Source organism: Zeugodacus cucurbitae, chromosome 2 (genome assembly GCF_028554725.1).
Source record: "Zeugodacus cucurbitae isolate PBARC_wt_2022May chromosome 2, idZeuCucr1.2, whole genome shotgun sequence".
Lineage (NCBI taxonomy): Eukaryota > Metazoa > Arthropoda > Insecta > Diptera > Tephritidae > Zeugodacus > Zeugodacus cucurbitae.
This window is the reverse complement of record NC_071667.1, coordinates 25755241-25773683: the sequence shown is the minus strand read 5'-3', so window position 1 is coordinate 25773683 and position 18443 is coordinate 25755241. Positions and strand designations below refer to the sequence as shown.

Below are 18443 nucleotides of genomic sequence, written 5' to 3'. Positions count from 1 at the left end.
AACAAATCGCCAGAAGAACCGAAGTATATGTATCGAAGTTCTTGAGAATAAACTTTAGAAAGTTCTCAAGCAAGACTGATCATGATACTAGAGAGCTCAGTTAGCCTAAAAATCTTTACCACTAATTGCATTTTTTTTTCAAATGCAAAATCGTTCAAAAAATATTTCCCATCACTTGCCTAGATTGTTTGGCTCTATTCTCTATATTATTGCTTCTCACTTTCTTCTTCTTCACGTTACTTACCAAGCCACGCTTTGTATTTCTCTTATGTCGCTATTTTATTTAGCCGAAATTCGTGGTGGTGCATTGAAATTCCGTTCTCATCAAACCTGCCTAGCATACGCAAGCACATAATCGTAATTCACTGCCGCCTGTCAGCAGTGCCTAGTACCTCACCCTTCACACTTACACCCGTGGCTTCCACTCTGTGGCTTCTTAATTTATTTATATTTGTTTATTTGCTACAAAAAGCGTACGCGCAATCGCGCTTGCATGTGAATATTTCTATATTGTTTACCTCCTCAGCTCCTCACTCCGGTCCCCGAATCACTTGTCTGCGTGATTGTCTGGTTCATTGGCTGACAGTGTAACTTCAGCGACTGCCAATTTTCGTCACTCAATTTGTGGGCCATTCAATTACTTAGTCGACTCTTTAAGTACACGCTTTAGAATTGGGTTGTCTAACTGTTCAGGCCGCAATGATCTCGATTCCGTCGTATTTGCATGCGAATTTCTACCACATGCCGGGCGTTGAAGACACGATGTATTCTTTTTTGCTTTATGTTGTTGTTTGTTTTTTGTTTATTATTATAATTGTTTATGGTGATTTCATTATTTGTACTCATAGGTAATTATGTTTGCTTGATTTGCTAATTAGTAATGAATGTAATTCAAGTTTAATTCTCTCATATTTTTTGAGTTCTTTATCGTATCTTTATGAACCTTCTTAAATGTATTAATTGAAAACCACTTGGAAAAAGCTTGTTTCCTGGGTCGTCAGTGAGATGGCGTCGAAGACAACCCCTAACCTTTAACAAATTAAGAGGCCTTTCATCACTACTTTCAGAATTATTTCAATTGTTAAAATTTCCAAGCTGATAAAGTCAGTAAAATGTTTAATTCATAATATCAAAGCCTAAAGAAGAGCAGATATCCAGTATCGCCGGTTAGTATCCCTTTTCGTACTCTCGTACGGACCCGAAATCACTAATTAAGGGTTAAATTTAGAGCTGAAGACTGGCGCTCTATGACAATTATAATATTACGCATGGCTCTTCTAACCAAAGCTTTACTTTGAATCTCTTCTCTTCTGCAAACCTCGTCAATAATGTGAATCATTGAAATGAAAAACCGTTAAATATCAAAGTATATGTACATATGTATACATACCTCAACGCTAACTAACGCATCCGGTGTAAAATTTCGTCCACAATAACGCATCACCGCAGCGGTTCCTCTTAAAATGAAAAATACAAATTCCTCACTTCGATAATCTGCCACAATTTTATTCTTTCTTTTTCGCATATGATTCAATGTAAATCACGTTGACATACCACCGGTGGTCAGGCTCGCCAGTGTTATTGTTTTTGCTGATGACACACACAGTCCAGATATTTTACCGCAACTCCATAAAGCTTGACACGGAATGCCCCGCTTGAGCGCAGCTTTAGTCAATTCGCCACTTAGCCATTCGCTTTGACACTTAATTAGCGACGTCACCTTCATTTAACGGTATTTGCAATCAATTCTTTTAATATTTAAAACACGCAATTATGACTCATGTGCTTATAGCATTTATAGTATTATATAAAGGCTGACAAATGATTTTCTTCTCGATTTAAATTTGATCTAGCGAGTATCGAAAAATCACATTATTATTAAATATGTAGTATCTACCATTGAAAGGTCAGTTGAAAGAATTTGACTTTTCGACAAAAGCATTTAGTTCAATGTAATGCTCTTTACAGGTATTTTCAAGGACTTAAAAATTCAAATTGTACTCTGTTAATAAAAAGAAACTTCGTTTGTTGAAATCCTGAAAAAGACTTCAACTAACTATACATATTTATCTAAACTTCAACTTTTCTTTTGTTATGAGTCTTGAAGTTATCGGACAATTGTTACATGTTATAAGATCTCTCCGAAGAGTTGATCGTATCAAACTGGTGTTTGACTTTCAATTCGTATTTTACCTCAGGGGTGATATCTAGAAAAAATCGAAAATCCTAATAATTCTAATGTAATATAGAAAAGTACAAAACAATCAGCCTATAAATATTTTTAACTTTTGCTGAAAATTTGTCAAAATTACACGGAAATAATTAAATGAACCACCCTGTTAACACGGAGTTACTAGCGGTTACTTGCAATACACTTCCTTAAACCAAAGTTATTTGATTAGCTGCTAAATCGGTTTTTCATAAATATTCCCTGAAGTCAGACCAGATTTTTATATCAACCGATTTTTAAATTTTCTTCTTTTACATTACATTTGAGAGTTGACCAAACTTGCTCTTGGTAATCAACGGTAATCACTGAACGATCAAACCAATCACATTAACCAATTAAGTGTTGGCTTGACTCAGCATGAACTACATATTTACAACTGAATATATATATGTATACATACAGTTACTTATCCACATCAATATATTCACTTATTTGTACATATTTTATTTTATTATGGCTAAATGTGAGTTGCAATTTAATAGTGGCTGCTTCAGTGAATGAGCAGTTGCCGCTGCTACTACTGCTGTTCGAACTACCGTTTCTCAAATGCTCATGTCAGCTTTTAAGCTTTGCTTTGTTGTTGTTGTTTGTTAGCCACACGTCTCAGTTCCGCTGTGCAACGCTGTCTCAGTATTTACTTTCACTTTTCATTTTCAACTAGCACAGCAATAGGCGACTATAACAGCTAGTGGGCACTGGGTTGCTGGGCGCACATTAGAAACTATATAACTGACTGTTTTCCATATCTATTAAACTGGGACTAAAATAAAATAGCAATTTAAAAAGTATTAGTAAAAAATTAAGTTCAAGTCTCACTTGTGATTAAAAAATATATATTTTTTGTTATGTTCATGCCAGCTTTCTACCCTATCAATCGATTACTAAAATTATCGATTTCGAAAGCAGTAATATTGTAGACTATATAAGTATAGAAGTCAATTGCTTTAAGTCAGATAATTTAAAATCCTATCAAGCTATCCAACTTTACTAAATAGTTCTAGCCGAACGTTTCCTTTCCTACTGTTAGAAGGGCTTTTTGCTATAAATTGCAGTACGATCTAATGTAATTATCTAAAATGGTCTGTGTACCGTTAGAATAATCATTTAAGATATGAAATATACTGTAGATGCTATTTATAAGGACGGGCAGATATCATAAAAAGGGTTTCTTTATCTACAACACTTCGAAAAAAGTGTATAATCTTTAGCTGGTTGCTCGATTCCGCTATTATATTGATTTTGGAATCGAAAACTTGAGAGCTTAACTTCGTTTTCAAATGGAGACTATGAGAGCAAATAGTCTTACTATTTCCTTTTGTAAACTGAAGCTCTAAGTTCATTAACCGCAAGATTCTAATTTAATTTTCGTGATAAAAACTGGTTACAGTAATTACTTAAAGATTGATCACGTACAGAACTTACACTCTATCTCATTCTTTACCAATAAAAACCCATTATTTTAAGCTCTACACGTTTAGCAATAAATCAACACCAAAAAGTAGAGATTAAAACTTTCTCAGTAATGACAATTTCCGCAATTGATTGACCGGTTTCGATTGTGTCTTTTTATCGATTTCCACTCTTGGAGTGTTTGTCTAACCATATCCGTATAAGGAAATGCAAGTATCACTCTCCATTGAAATTGAAAGAAATTAATGCAAACACTACCTGAAAATAAAACTAACAACTCAAAGTCCCACAAAAAGTAATAGAAAATACTCGATACAGTTACGCATGGACAAAGCTTCATTTTACGTACACTTACTTTCGACATCAAGGCCTTTAACAGCATTAAATTAAATTGGTTCAATAGAAAAAAATTATTCGGTAGTATTTCAAAGACGCCAGTGAGTGGGTGCGGTAAGCGTGTGTAGGTGAAGTAATGAAAATTTTACCAGAAATGTAATTGAAACACAACGATTACGCAAGCTATGACTGTATCGAAATTTCTGCAAACTCCACTTTGTGCGACACAACAATGGTCAATTCACAGAGCGTGTAAAAAAATAAAAAAAAAATTGTATTTAGTTGGTCAGCTTCGCGCTTTAATTGTGATTGCTATTAGATATACATACATAAGTATTTACATAAGTATTTTCGATTCTGCTACCACAATCGTCACCTCCACTCTGCTCAAAGCAATCTGCAATTCAAAGCAATATAACTCGACCTAATTCGCCTGCAGCTGGATTATTTTGGAGTTTTTTATTTGGTAATATGACTTGGGCATACTTCAAAGACACTGTATGGGTTTATATATATGTATGTATATAAAATAATTGTATTGCAACGAATTCGATTAGTTGCCAATCGAGTTTGGCTCGCGCGATCAGAAGTGGCATAACGTTTCCGAGCTTTTTATAAAGAAGTATGAATGTTTGTATATGTACATGTTCTTAATACTTCATACCCCTTAAGTATGTCTAATGAAATTATTTACAATCTAGAACGATATAGAAAATAATTAATGTATATACGACTGTATATGCTGGATGACGACTTTGACAACTGTTTTGACAGCTATCCCTGTAGGAAATACATCACATTATCCTAACAAATTCATTTCCAGTTCCCTTCCAATAGCTGAGATGAAAGTGTCCTTGGCTTATTTCCCAAAAAAAATAAAGATTTTAGAGTTTCACTGCGGAAGGATGATCAGGCCTTGAATGAGATGGTACCCTAAAAATTAATGGGTATATCTAGTAGTTTGTAAACAGCTAAAAAAGATCCAAAATGCTTTTTCATATGAGAGAAGCTGCCGAAAAACCGTCATTTTAGGAACTATCTAAGGCTTTGAGAAGTCTTTATTAAGCACCTGGTCCATTAAGTGATTGTCGTTCAAGTTTGAAAAGAGATTTCGTGCTTGAGGGGTATATGACATATATTGCCATAAAAATAATATTTGCTTAGCACTTTACATGTTTTAAATTTATATTTTTTGCAATATTCACTTCTTTGTGTAACCGGTTCAACGACAGTGCGCCGTGACGCCTGCGCCTGAGGCGGTGGCCGCATGTCGAGCTGCGACGCTTATCTGGCACGTACGGATCAAAAGCGCAGATACGAAAAGTGTCGCAATTTTCTAACTGTTGTGCGATTTACATACAAATCTATACAACTGTATATGTATATATAGATGTGTGTATTCTAATAGCAAACCCCACAGGCAAGAACAAATTCTAAGCCGTGTTTTTGTATACATACTTGTTTTATGTGTCTTTAAGGAATCACACAGGCGAGTTAATATATATGGTATATACTATGTCTATATATATGTACATACATATCAAAAGACAATAAAAGTAGTCACCAACTCTGGCAAGCTCGTAAAAGTTTCTTAAATGAGTCGAACATTTTGGAAATTTCCCCACAAACAAATTTTGCCGGCTTTTACTCTCGTGCAAGGAGATGTACTCGGAGGTATGTTTGGATGTTTGTATGTATTTTAGTTGGTAAGCGTGTAGGCGTTGTGCTGTGTATTGCATGAATTCGTAATTAAGAACTTGTAAATCAATGTGTACCTTTTCGTCGTCTTGTTTTGCTTTTAGTCACTACCTGAGCAGCAAAGAACACAACACAAACTCTACGAAATCACACAGCAGACCAAGTCCATATCCGCGACTTGGTGTCACAGAGGTCAAAATTAGTATGCCACACATGCTTGTTGGAGTTACTCACGCGTTTACTGTTATGTCACAGCGCTAGCAAATGAATGCATTCTACCATGGTTTGTATGTACATGCATATACATATATTATGTATATGTGTATGTATATATTGGAGCTTTATAGGTTTTATATGCTTACTGATACGCATACAAAGCGAACTCAAACAATATCCGAGAATGATTTATTGACCACCTTTATGCACCATCTTTACACACACATACACACATATATGTACATACATTCATACCAACCATACAAAAAGTATTGCATGTGGCCAAAAGCATTTTCAAGAAAATCACATTATCTGCATTTATGATTCAATTCATTGAGTATTGCATAATTGTTTTCAATTTTCAAAGCACTCAGACAATATTTCATTTCAGTAAAATAAAATATATACATACATACAAATCTATCCACCGATACATTTCGCGCACCAAAGCTCATAATGACCTTCAATTAAGATTTTGTGTAAAATTGCTTTTCAATATGCCTTAAATTGGCTGCAATTGACAACAAAAACAACAAACTTTTGACTTTATGGGTGAGGCTGCATGGTCTATGTAGCAGTTCATATATGCATACATAAGCCATGCCCTGCGCTTTGCTCATAAAACTATTTATGCATTACTAATTGCCAAGCGATGTCATTTTGAAAGTATTAATAAATAAATCAAAATAAATTAACTATTCAAGTTGTCGATTTTTATGGCATAATCATTGTTGGGACGCTGTACCTTCAGTGTTTGGCGTTATGAATATACTAGTATTCTAATAATATACAATATTACAAAAACAACGCTTTATTGTTGCATTAAGTGTTCCAGTACTAAATTACAACAACACATTATTGTTGTTATAAAATCAGTCATAAAGTATAATGACTCATTTTTAAACACTTAAACATTTTTATTAACTAGTAGATAACGGTAATATTTTTTTGTGGAAATTAATAAATTAGAGGATAATTAAATTATCTCCGAACTGCAATATTATTAAATTCAAATTTCAACAACCAACATTCAATAAATCAAAGACATTCAAAAAATATTTAAACTTTCGTGCTCGAGAAGCTGAAGTCTTGATTTATTTGAGAACCGTCATCGATTTACCATAAAAGTCTCTCGAATTCTTCTCGGATTGTTCGATTGATACATATGTAATTATGTGTTCTGCTCAGCTCAGGAAAACAGGATTTTCACAAAATCAGAAGGTTTTTTATTTCAGTTATAGTACTAAAAGTCTCCTGGCATAAGAGATGAATTATTAGATAAGAAAAAAATAAAACTGCCACTAGACGAATACAACGGTACTATTCCATTTTAACTGCCAAAAAGTCTTACTCTTTTGTGGTTGTGTTAATAAAATCAGATACCTCATTCTATATACATATGTAGATCAAGTTATGTGAAGGTGTAGATCTCCACAACTGTGACTATACAGCTTCAACAGCCCTTTGTGACTCTCAGATACTTCAAACGGATCGCTATGATCCTTACTATCTGTATGGATCATCATTCAAAATATTAACTGAAACAAATATTTAAATATTTATTGGGAAACACTGCTATATTTCTAAAGCTAACAAAATCATATTTGAAAGCATTTTCTTTACACTTTGTCTATAAGTGATATATATATATTTTTTTTTGTTAAAGCGTGAAATTATTATATTATTATTCTCTAATAAAATTACAAATCGTGAAATTATTTACCGGATATAAATCAGGGTCTGTCACCGTTACATCGACATTGTTGCGAAAACCATAGCCCTTATAATAGTAAAAAAAGTGAAACTAAATGCTTATCACACAAATACAAATTTCTAGGTTCTTAAACTTAAGTCGATGTCTTAAGTCCGTACTACTCGCCAACTTATTTAAACTTCCTATCATTGCAATTGGAATTGTTTAAGGTAATTGTATACCCAACATTTCTTTAGGCATACTTTTTAATATCGTTTAACAATTCGAAAGTCACGCGTAAGTCTGTTTTCGAAGCGTGGAATCGTGCTAATCGTGAATTATCACTTTCTAGTTCAATAGTTTTTTTTCTAATCACAGTCGGTATAATTAGTTCAAATAGTGCAGAAACAAAGAAACAATCGCAATTCGCACATGAATTACTAAATAACGCTCAAAAAAGTAATACTACGTTTAACTAATAGTTGAAATAAAAAAATGTGGGTCACAATAAAATAGCAGCTCTATACTTCATTTAAATACTATTGCAAGTGTATTTGGTTTCATAAAAAATTGTATGTGGATATCACAAATATGTATAAGATGTCCAGCCAAGTAATTAAACTGTATTTATGAAAAACTGTTACAATATCGCGGACACATTTTAAAAATAAATTGCTATTGGTCTGCCATTTTGAGTTTTTGGAAATCAACGTCGTAATCAGCGACACCGGAAACCCCCGAGTAATTAAATTTTTTTTTAAAATGATCCGCCATATTGGACACCGGATTCGTAATCCGTAACCCCGAAAACCCGCGAGTAGTGTGTTTCAAACGAAACCGATTAATTAAAAAAAACGCTGTCCGCATATTGCTTTTTTTGGGGTTATGCCAAAACCCTGATCTGAATTACTTAATGCTAAATCTGGTTTCTTCGACGTTAAAGCTAATTCCTCCTCCTAATTGCTCCTCATTTGATATATCTTATAACGATGTTCGAAAAAACGCGGCACCTATTGCTCGAAAATCTTCATTTACATAAAATTTGAGAGGCAGCGTCACTTTGAAGCCAATATATTGAGAATAATTCGATGAAATATCGTGAAACTTTCCCTAGGTAAGGTTAGAATATAAGACAGGAATAAAGGATGTTGTGGCGAATAAAGATTAGGTGGAGAAATGTTTGCTAAGCACCCTTTGTGACGCAATCTCCAATCCAAAAACATCTCATGTATCTACTTATGTATCAACGATATTAAAACTGTATTTCGTTTTCTTCAAAACTCGGAAATTGAAGTGAGTCATCGTAAAAATAAAACAATCATGGTATTCTTTAAAATACCGAAATTTACGGAAAAGCCTTCATATACAAACGTAAATATTTATGGGTAAATATTTGTATGATTATCTTTGTTAAAAACAGAGGATAATTTTAAATGATCATAAACTTTAATTTATTTGTAAATACATACATACTGAAATAAAAATTTTTCTTTTTTTATTAATTTGTGAAAATCATTGTGATTGGAGTCGAAGATGAATGTACGAGTATATACTAATGTATGAATACCAAATTTACTTTGGTTATAAACTCAAAAAAGACAACATAAGATTTAGTAATTTTATTGTTGAGGTTATGTGCTTCATTGTGTACATAAATGCAATGAATAAAAAAATATTTCAATAATTAAATTCAGAACTGGTTTCCTCAACGCGAAATCCATAGATTTATAATGCGATAATGAGTAAATATGTATGTGATGCAACAAACACACATACAGTTGCAGATAAAATAAGCAAAAAAAAAATTAATTTTTTTTGAACAGCAAAATACAAAAGAAACCCAACTGCTAACATGATTCATTAGCTAGCTTGTAGAAACTCAAAAAAGAATCAAGATACATACATACATATGTACTACATACTATGTATGTGAATTGGACTATCATTGCTTTATTTGTTCATTGAAATCGCAGATAATTATCAGGCCGCTTTGAAGCCTTGCTTAAAAAATAAAGTACAAAAAAATAACGAAATTAAAAGAAACAATTACAAATATACACTTAATGAAATCCAGAATTTCCATATTCAAAATAATGCAAAAAATTGAATTGTTTTCGGCCGTGACAGGACTCGAACCTGCAATCTTCGGATTCGAAGTCCGACGCCTTATCCATTAGGCCACACGGTCCTTGTTGATTAGAACCAACGTTCAATGTACAATAAGGACGAAATTTTCCATTCTATTGCATAATTGTGTGTGTATGTGTGCATGCGCACACTGCATGAATCCTGACGCCCAACAACGGGGTGGATGCTCTAGTCTCTCTCATGGTTGTACAACCCACGCAGCAAGGAGAAACAACCCTTGCCAGGATACGCTTTGCCACCACAGCGAGGCTGAGCTATAAAAGCATACAGATAGCTAAAGTTTTTCATGCCTTCCGCTATAAAGTGGTAGAAATGAATTCGTGAATATATTCACCACTATTAGAAGCTTATGCCAGAAAGTTGCAGAGATACATATAACAAATTATAATAAAATGGTTTCCCACTTTGGAAGATAAATGTGACTTTTCACTGTCCTCATTTACTCCCAGACGCCTCACTTTCACTTTATGTTCGCTAAAAACCAGCAGGGAGAAGAAAATTTAGAAAGACAGATTTCTCATATTTTAATTTCAGATTTTCTTTGAGTTTATTTGGCGAACTCTATTCAGCTGCGAAGTTACTTACGTTAAGCAAATACGTATAGTGTACGTATACATATTCTCCACGTTCAATGGCCGACAGTTACTCGACGCAAAACCACGAAATTCGGTTTTACAGTTTACCAATAAAGTTGGGAAAAGAGCAAAGCCAAAAAAACTTTTACGAATTGTGAAGGCAATAAACTCGATTTCAAATTAAAATACAACTTAAGAGGCTGTTTTAATGGCGCTAGTACACGCAAGCCTATACATTAGGGTGGCACCCAGAAACGAAGTAAACATTTAGGCGTTCAGATATTTTATTATAAATGAGTTAAGACTTGTATTTGCAGAGCTTTATTCGATTTTCAACGTTTGATCATTTGACAACACTGGTGAAGTTGGTCATACTGCTTGACCGTATAAAAGTCTGGATCAGTCATGGCGTGATTGTAAAGTTAATGCCCCTGTTTATCGATGCCCCACTACGGGCTATCGCTGAGAACAGCTTAACGCATATTGATTCTGCCTTAGGATCTGTTGTTCTTATGTTCAAATATAGAACATTTTCATTCTAGTCACCAAAACATCGGTGGCACTTGGTGCGTACTAAAGAACCCCCTGTTAAAGTTTTCTACGAAACGAAACGACTTAAGGGATTCTCTACTTGACCGTAGAAAACAATTCTCGTAGTATCTTCAGGTCTTCTTCAGTCTGTTGGTAAATTGTCTGGTAAATCAAAATTAGTGTAGATCCAGAATTAGTAGTCATTGTTGTTGTACCAGAATAAACCAATATACATATATAGCTTCAGAAAACGCCGTTCAGATGTCAGTCCTTTACCGATTATTAATCAGGGTATGTTCTATTACGTAGATCCATTGATAAAAAAAAAAATCTTTAAAGCCGCTCTACCAATTTTGAATTTGTGTGTTCTTCGACAATGTAGCTTTTGCAGATTTTCCTTGCTTTATAAGTCTTTCTTTCAATATTAAGAATATGCTTAACACCCTATGTAATATACATATATACGGTGTTAATTTGCCTCAGAATTCTTAGCCCCAGATGGTGCTCATATTGCTGCAATGTCTTGATTGCTGTTTATGGCATAAAGTGATCAATTTAATTTATACAATTGCACATTTAGTGCATATGAGTGTAAACTGGTCAATCAAGTCCACTTGACCACTTCAATACAGGTTGGCCACCATTCTGTATGGTAGCTTGCCCATTGCGCAGCTAGGCGACCTTGAGCTAAGAATTTATTCTCTCCTTCACTTTTTCAATATTGATTAACTACATTTAATTGCTGTCTTGGGTATACTTGGGTACAAGTACTTGTGTAGTTAAAAATATGTATTAATTAGTTAAATGCACCAGCAGACGGTGGAAATAATTTTTATATTTCCATAATTATATGCAAGAGTGATTGAATGCAATGCAATATGCAAGAATTCGTTCAAAATGCAGCTTTTAATTTAAAAATTATGGTTAATTTTATATTTATATGATTTAATGTTTAAGTTTCGCAACTTATTCGGCCTTTTCCCTCGTCTGTCTCCATAGCCTTTCTTGCTTTTAGATTTTTTTATCTTTTGATGTTATTCTTGGGATTTAATCTTTTAGGTAGATGTGTCTTCTATACTTAAATTTCATTACTTCCATATTTAATCCTTTCAATTTTAAATATTCAGTATCTCATTTATCAAAAATCGACCTTGCAAAAGATTTACTCGCTCTTAGTATTTCAGCAAGTTGTTTGGAATCAGATTTAGAGGTATAATATTTAGTACTTTCTACAAATTTTCAAATTTTAGAGTTTTCAAGAATATTTATTTCAATTGCCGCGAAAGAATTTTTGTTAAAAAAAAACTGATTTTCTCCATGTTCTTAATGTTCTCCAGCGAACTCAGAAATATTCTCGGTTCAATACATCATCTGTTAGGTTAGATCACTCTTGTGTTTTCTATAATGAAGTCTACATTTGGGTTAAATTCACCGCTCTTCAAACTCGAATTCAAAAAATTCTTATGATTTCAGTAAAGTAACCATTTCAGAAAGTATCTGAAATTCTAAAGTGGACCCTTTGAGATTTTCCGGGGCCTTCCACTAAACATATTTCTAATCGATAGCTTTAACGGTTCTGCAAGTGGTATATATATATGTAAAAATGGAGCTATGGAGCTTACCAATAACAAATATAATATATTGTAAAGCGGAGTAATTGTATGTTTGTATATATTTTCAAATATGTCTCAACACAGCGTAGTTATGTAAAGCTAAAACATAGGGGTTTGAGCAATTAAAACTGCGCAAGCGTAACAAAAAAAAAACGAAAATTTACAGCAAATCAATTGAGAAATTACGAAAATGCACGAATCAGCACGAACATTTTTCGGACTATTGGCTATTAATTGCGGCAAAATTTCGCAAATTCGCAGTGGGCCTGCGAAAAATATATATAAAAATGTTGGAAGAGAATGTTCGAGTGTATACGATAATAGAAACTAATAAAAATTTATAAAAATTTTACGATTGTGACGCTATAGAGACTTCATAAATCGCCATGGTGTTTGATAATGATTACTTTGAATAGCCAAAAAAATACGCTTTAATGTCGAAAGCATAAAAAATTAGCTAAGAAAAAATCTTGCAATGAATTATCGCTTTTAATACAAGCTTAAATTGCCTTTTAACCGTTAAATAAACATAAGCCAGAGTTAGTTGAAACCTGAACACAAAAGCTGACGCTGAGTTCTTGAATAGCACAATAGCTGCGACTGGAATGCAGATTTGTGAGCGCAAACTGGATTTCAAAGACATGTCTTCTAGTCATAACTGTGCGGTGTTTAGTATTTTTTGCCATTATTATTATAATTATGTATTTTAGCGCTCGGTTAAAAGCAACGTTGAAAGCGAAACTTTAACGAAAAACTTGTAGTTGGAGGAATGTTAAAAAAATGTTCTTGTGCCGTAATTTAGCTTAAAGCTGATTTAGTATGTGACACTGACATATATATATATATATATATATATATATATATATATATAATTATGTACATATTCGAAAAGTGCACTAGCCCTTTTTAAGCACTCTTTAAAATGAAGATCTTATTCCATTCAACGAGCACACAATTTTATTTTATATTACTCTTATTCACCTTATCACAAGGGAGCTCCAATGTAACAATGACCCCAACATATCTATTTTTAGCATTCAAGGTCGATCAGTACTAAAGCAACTCATGCCGGTCCAGCTGCAAGACAGTTTGACAAATTGAATCGCCCAACGGTTATCGCTGTGAAGCTGCATAAAATGATTGCTGCTCGATGCATATGAGCACTTGTGCAGATCAGATCACATATATATATATACTTTAACTTTACATACATAATTTATCATGAGCAGTTCTTAAGGTTATGTTTAACCATATATGAAGCCAATGACCTTGTAGCGAGATGTTTAATAAACGTCTTCCAAGCCGAAAACTGAATTTTAGAGAAACATTGAAGATGATTGATAAAATTACGACAACTAAATATGAAAAGAAATACCTAGTCCTGAGGAATTAGCGTTTCAATGAAAATCGATGATAATATGTATTCTTCGCAATGAATCATATCAAAAAGTAAAGTATCCACATCAGAGGAAACATGAATTAGAGAAAACAGGGATCGTTTCTTTGAAAAAATCATACCCTGGCTCATTACCAAAAACTTCACAGATCAACCTTTGAGGACTATTGTAGTCAAGAATGTGACTTCTATTCGATAGGACATGAGCCCAAAGTAGTGTCTAAAATTAAACATGTTAAGTTCAACATCTCATGTACTTGTTTGAAAAAAGCTCCTAAAATCTTGATCCGTTGAAAAAAATTACCTGTGAAATTCTTTCTATTTGACAGATAGGATGCACGGTTACATTTGGTGACGGATAAGCTCTAGTATTTACATAGAATTAACACGATAATGGTTCAACATATTGGAACTTAAAAGCAGTAACATCATCAGGTAAACTTGGTTCAATAGAGATTAAAGTTTTGAAATGGAAAAAGTATACTCTATTTATTAGACTACCAAGCTCATATAGCAGAATTATGTCCTATATATGTTTTTAAACCTGAACGAGTAATTTCTTGGTACTTGGTTTAGGTCTGAAATAAGAGTCTATGCGGAAGCCATAAATGAATTAGAAAAACAAGTGAAAAGAAAATGTTTAAGAAATATGTTTATCAACTTTAAACGGGGATCTGCAGAACTCTTCTCCCTATTATAATTCCTTTTAGACCAGTTAAAGGACCCTCCTCATAACATTTTCAATGATCCTCGAAACATGATTGTGATCATCAATCATTGTGAAATATATATATAATATGACAATGTCTGCAGATCATTAATTCTATAAGGGAGTCTTAAAAGCTTTTACTAAAATGTATTACTTCTTCTTTTATCCTTCCAGCTGCAACGACGCAATTGAAAGCAAGTGAAACAGCATCGGCTCAAAGCATTTATATAGCTGCAGCAGATTATTAATTTACAATAGAGCACAAAAGATTTGTGGCAACAGCAACAACAACAAACGTAACAATATTTTCGTGTTCAACTTGTGTAACCGTGGGAGATGTCTGCCGTAAGACATCGGCCCCTGGCACCGCCGGGCACTGCCGGCGACAGCGATGACAACTTTACCGACGACGAGAGTACACCATTAACTCAAGATATTTATGGCGGAAGGTAAAGTTATACTCATACAAACACACATACCTATGTACAACACTTAAACGCATTAAACTTAAATGTATGCATGTCAAGCAACAACACAAAAAGTGCGCAAAAGGCCTACGACTCTATCACACAATAGATTTTGAGTTCAAATGCAGTTGCAACGTGCCACACAAGTGGTGTTGCATGACGGGTGCAGGCGCCTTGACAACCAAAGGGGCAAATTGTAGCTTTACTTGGTTGTGTGTGTTTTTGTTTTTGTTGTCGCCTTTACGCAAAAATGTTATTTATGCAAATTACCATGTAAGTGAACTGATAATGTGACAGCTATGAAATGAACAATGAACAACGGCATATTTTGAATGCATTTCAATATGTGCATACATTTGTATGTTAGGGTGGGTCAGGTTTTTTTGAAAGGACTGGTCTTTAAAACTTATGCACATATAAATCATCATCCCATATATCTATATTTTGGTATATATTAATATAGTCATTAGGGTGAGTCAAGTACTATGAATAAATTTATTAAAAAATAATTATTAAAATTACAAAAAATTCAAAAAAATGGTTTTATATTTTATTTATTTGCAAAATAAAACTTAATTGATTAATTATCTCCATTTATAAAATGTTATCAATAATCAGCTGTATTTCTCGAGAACATTTCTTTCTCTGAAAGCAAGCAGTTTATTACTCTCAGGGGACGGCTAACTAGAATCTGAAAATAGTTTTATCAAGATTTACACAAAATAAAATTTAATTCTTTTGCTCAGCAAAATTATTGCCATCATTTGTTGACTTAAACCTATTTTCCATATTCAATTTCGAAAATAATCTGATTCAAACAAATTACTTTATTTGGGACCATATCATTCATCATTCCATACATTTAGTAGCAACCATTTCCAAATTCTTCACAGCTGTCAGTCAAAATAGTGGCTTGCAAAATACACGACCTGCCCGATTATGACGGAAATACCTTGAAATTATGCATTTTTACTGGCCAAAAAGCTGCTGGGCAAACGTCTGACCACATAATAAACTGTGGTAATTAACTCTCAAAACAAAGATTGTTAGTAAATTGCGAAATTCAGAAGCATATAATTAATAAAATTATATACAATTTTAAAGAACATACAGAAATAAGCCCAGGACAGTGATAAACTGTTTGTCAATCGGCTGAAAGTAAATTCTTCTCATACTTATTAGGCAGTGAACGTAAATTACTGAAATATTCAAGACTTGTCTTGAAACTCTTTCCTTAGTACAAAACTCAGAAAAGGTCCGTTTGTCTTAGGTTTTATTTATATGTACGTTCTAGCATGAACGAAGAGGTATTACCAAGCTGGAATTTTTTAAGAACTTCCTCATAACCACCTGAAGGACGGTAGCTAAAGCAACACGTAATGTGAACGAACATTGGTAAATTTAGGTTAAACAAAGACAATTCCAAAAGCGCCAGAAACCAGTCATACGGAACTTTATATATTTTATAACAGCTACACTTAAATAACTGCAAGCAAAACTGAACTGCGTGACCTCACCTGCCTCTTTTAATTATTTATCTATCCATCTATTCTTAAAGCACTTAAAGCTGGTTCCCACAACAAAGGTGCGGCTTTGCAGTCATAATTAATCACTTTTACTTTTATAACTATAACAAAAGCACTGCCACAAACCTACATACCAACTATTTGAGATGCCGGAACTTATGCCATTCGCGCGCTGGTTACACGCGCCGTACTTTATAATTAACCCGCCACAGGCCAGCTATAATTGTTCAAGCGAACCACGTGGCCATTAAATACTGCAATCTAAAAACGAAATTTTCTCCCTTCATTACAGCCAACGCACAATACAAGAAACAAAAGGCTGGGATGTTTTCCGTGATCCGCCGATCAAGGTCGAGACGGGCTCGACGGCCAATCAGGAATGCCTCGAACTCACAGTGAAGATTTTGAAAATCTTCGCATATGTTTTCACATTCCTCATGGTGTTAATAGGTGGGGTTATGGCAAAGGGCTGTGTACTCTTTATGACATCACAAATACGTAAAGATAAGAAAATAGAATACTGCAATAAAGATTTGGTAAGTCCAATATTACATAATATTTTCAGCAGTGATATACCATTATAACCACATGTATCTCATATTCTAGGGACGCGACAAAACATTCGTCGTAAAATTACCCGAAGAGGAGCGTATAGCATGGATTTGGGCGCTATTGATTGCCTACGCGATACCCGAATTTGGCTCTTTCATACGTTCGGCACGTATTTGTTTCTTCAAAACATTTCGTATGCCCAAAACGGGACACTTTCTCTTCGTCACACTGATGGAGAGTCTGAGTTGTTTTGGCACCGCTTTACTTATGTTCGTCGTGCTGCCACAAATCGATGCCATACAGGGTGCCATGTTGACGAATTGCTTGTGCGTTATACCTGGAATACTGGGGCTTTTGTCACGCAGTGCGAAGGAGGGTAAGCGCGCCGTGAAGGTACTCATCGATATGGCTGCGATTGCGGCACAAGTAACTGGTTTCGTTATATGGCCTTTACTGGAGAACCGCCCCGAATTATGGGTCATACCGATTGCCTGTGTTATGATCTCTTGCGGTTGGTGGGAGAACTTTGTGTCACTACAATCGCCTATCGGCTTGGTGCGGGCAATGGGACGCGTGAAGGATGAGATGCGTACTACTCGTTACTTCAATCACATGTTCCTTTCCTTGTGGAAGATTGTGTTGTTCCTCTGTTTGGCGCTGCTGATCTTTTGGGCGCAGGGTGAAGAGCCTAGTGACATATTCAGCTTGTATGGTGATGCATTGGGGCCACATAAAATTTCCATTGACGAATTGGCTACGAGTTTAACGGGCAACTTGCCAGACACATTGGATGCGGCCAATATCGATAGCATTGAGATTGACGCCGTACACAATACGGTTATTTATGTGTTACTTCTGCAGATTTTCGGCGCTTACATTTGTTACATCTTTGGAAAATTCGCTTGTAAAATTCTAATTCAGGGTTTCAGTTACGCTTTCCCAGTGAGTTTGACAATACCCATCACGGTTTCGCTGTTGATCGCAGCCTGTGGCTTGCGCATAGATGATCCTTGCTTTTTCCATGACACTATACCGGACTATCTGTTCTTCACAAGCCCACGCAACTTCCGTTTCAACGATTTTGTGACACAACAAATGGCTTGGGCGTGGATATTATGGCTGCTTAGTCAGACATGGATCTCACTGCACATCTGGACGCCGAAATGTGAACGTTTGGCCACAACTGAGAAGTTATTCGTACGCCCGATGTATTCAGCGCTACTGATTGACCAATCTATGGCCATGAATCGACGCAGAGATGACCAAGCTGACGTGAAGACCGAGGTAAGTGCCGTTTTATAAAATTAAATTCAAATAAAAATAATTTTTTCGTATTCTTCCAC

The 18443-nt window shown here is 34.5% G+C and overlaps 1 protein-coding gene and 1 non-coding gene across 5 annotated transcripts in view; one reads left to right on the top strand and one right to left on the bottom strand.

Annotated features, from left to right (window-relative positions):
* Positions 1-18443, top strand: part of LOC105213132 (chitin synthase chs-2) — a 32295-nt gene that overhangs the window by 4836 nt on the left and 9016 nt on the right. For 2 of the 4 annotated variants that reach the window (XM_011185701.3, XM_011185703.3), the window contains exons 3-5: positions 14730-15004; positions 16841-17084; positions 17155-18384. In XM_011185701.3, coding sequence (XP_011184003.2) covers positions 14892-15004; positions 16841-17084; positions 17155-18384 — 1587 coding nt within the window. In that variant the 5' untranslated portion in view covers positions 14730-14891. Of the gene's footprint in view, positions 1-8060; positions 8081-14175; positions 14282-14729; positions 15005-16840; positions 17085-17154; positions 18385-18443 lie in introns of those variants that run through there. The other 2 variants (XM_054229581.1, XM_054229586.1) reach the window with 2 other exon arrangements.
* On the bottom strand, positions 9699-9772 carry Trnar-ucg (transfer RNA arginine (anticodon UCG)). Its single transcript has one exon. It is a non-coding gene; the product is annotated as a tRNA-Arg (tRNA).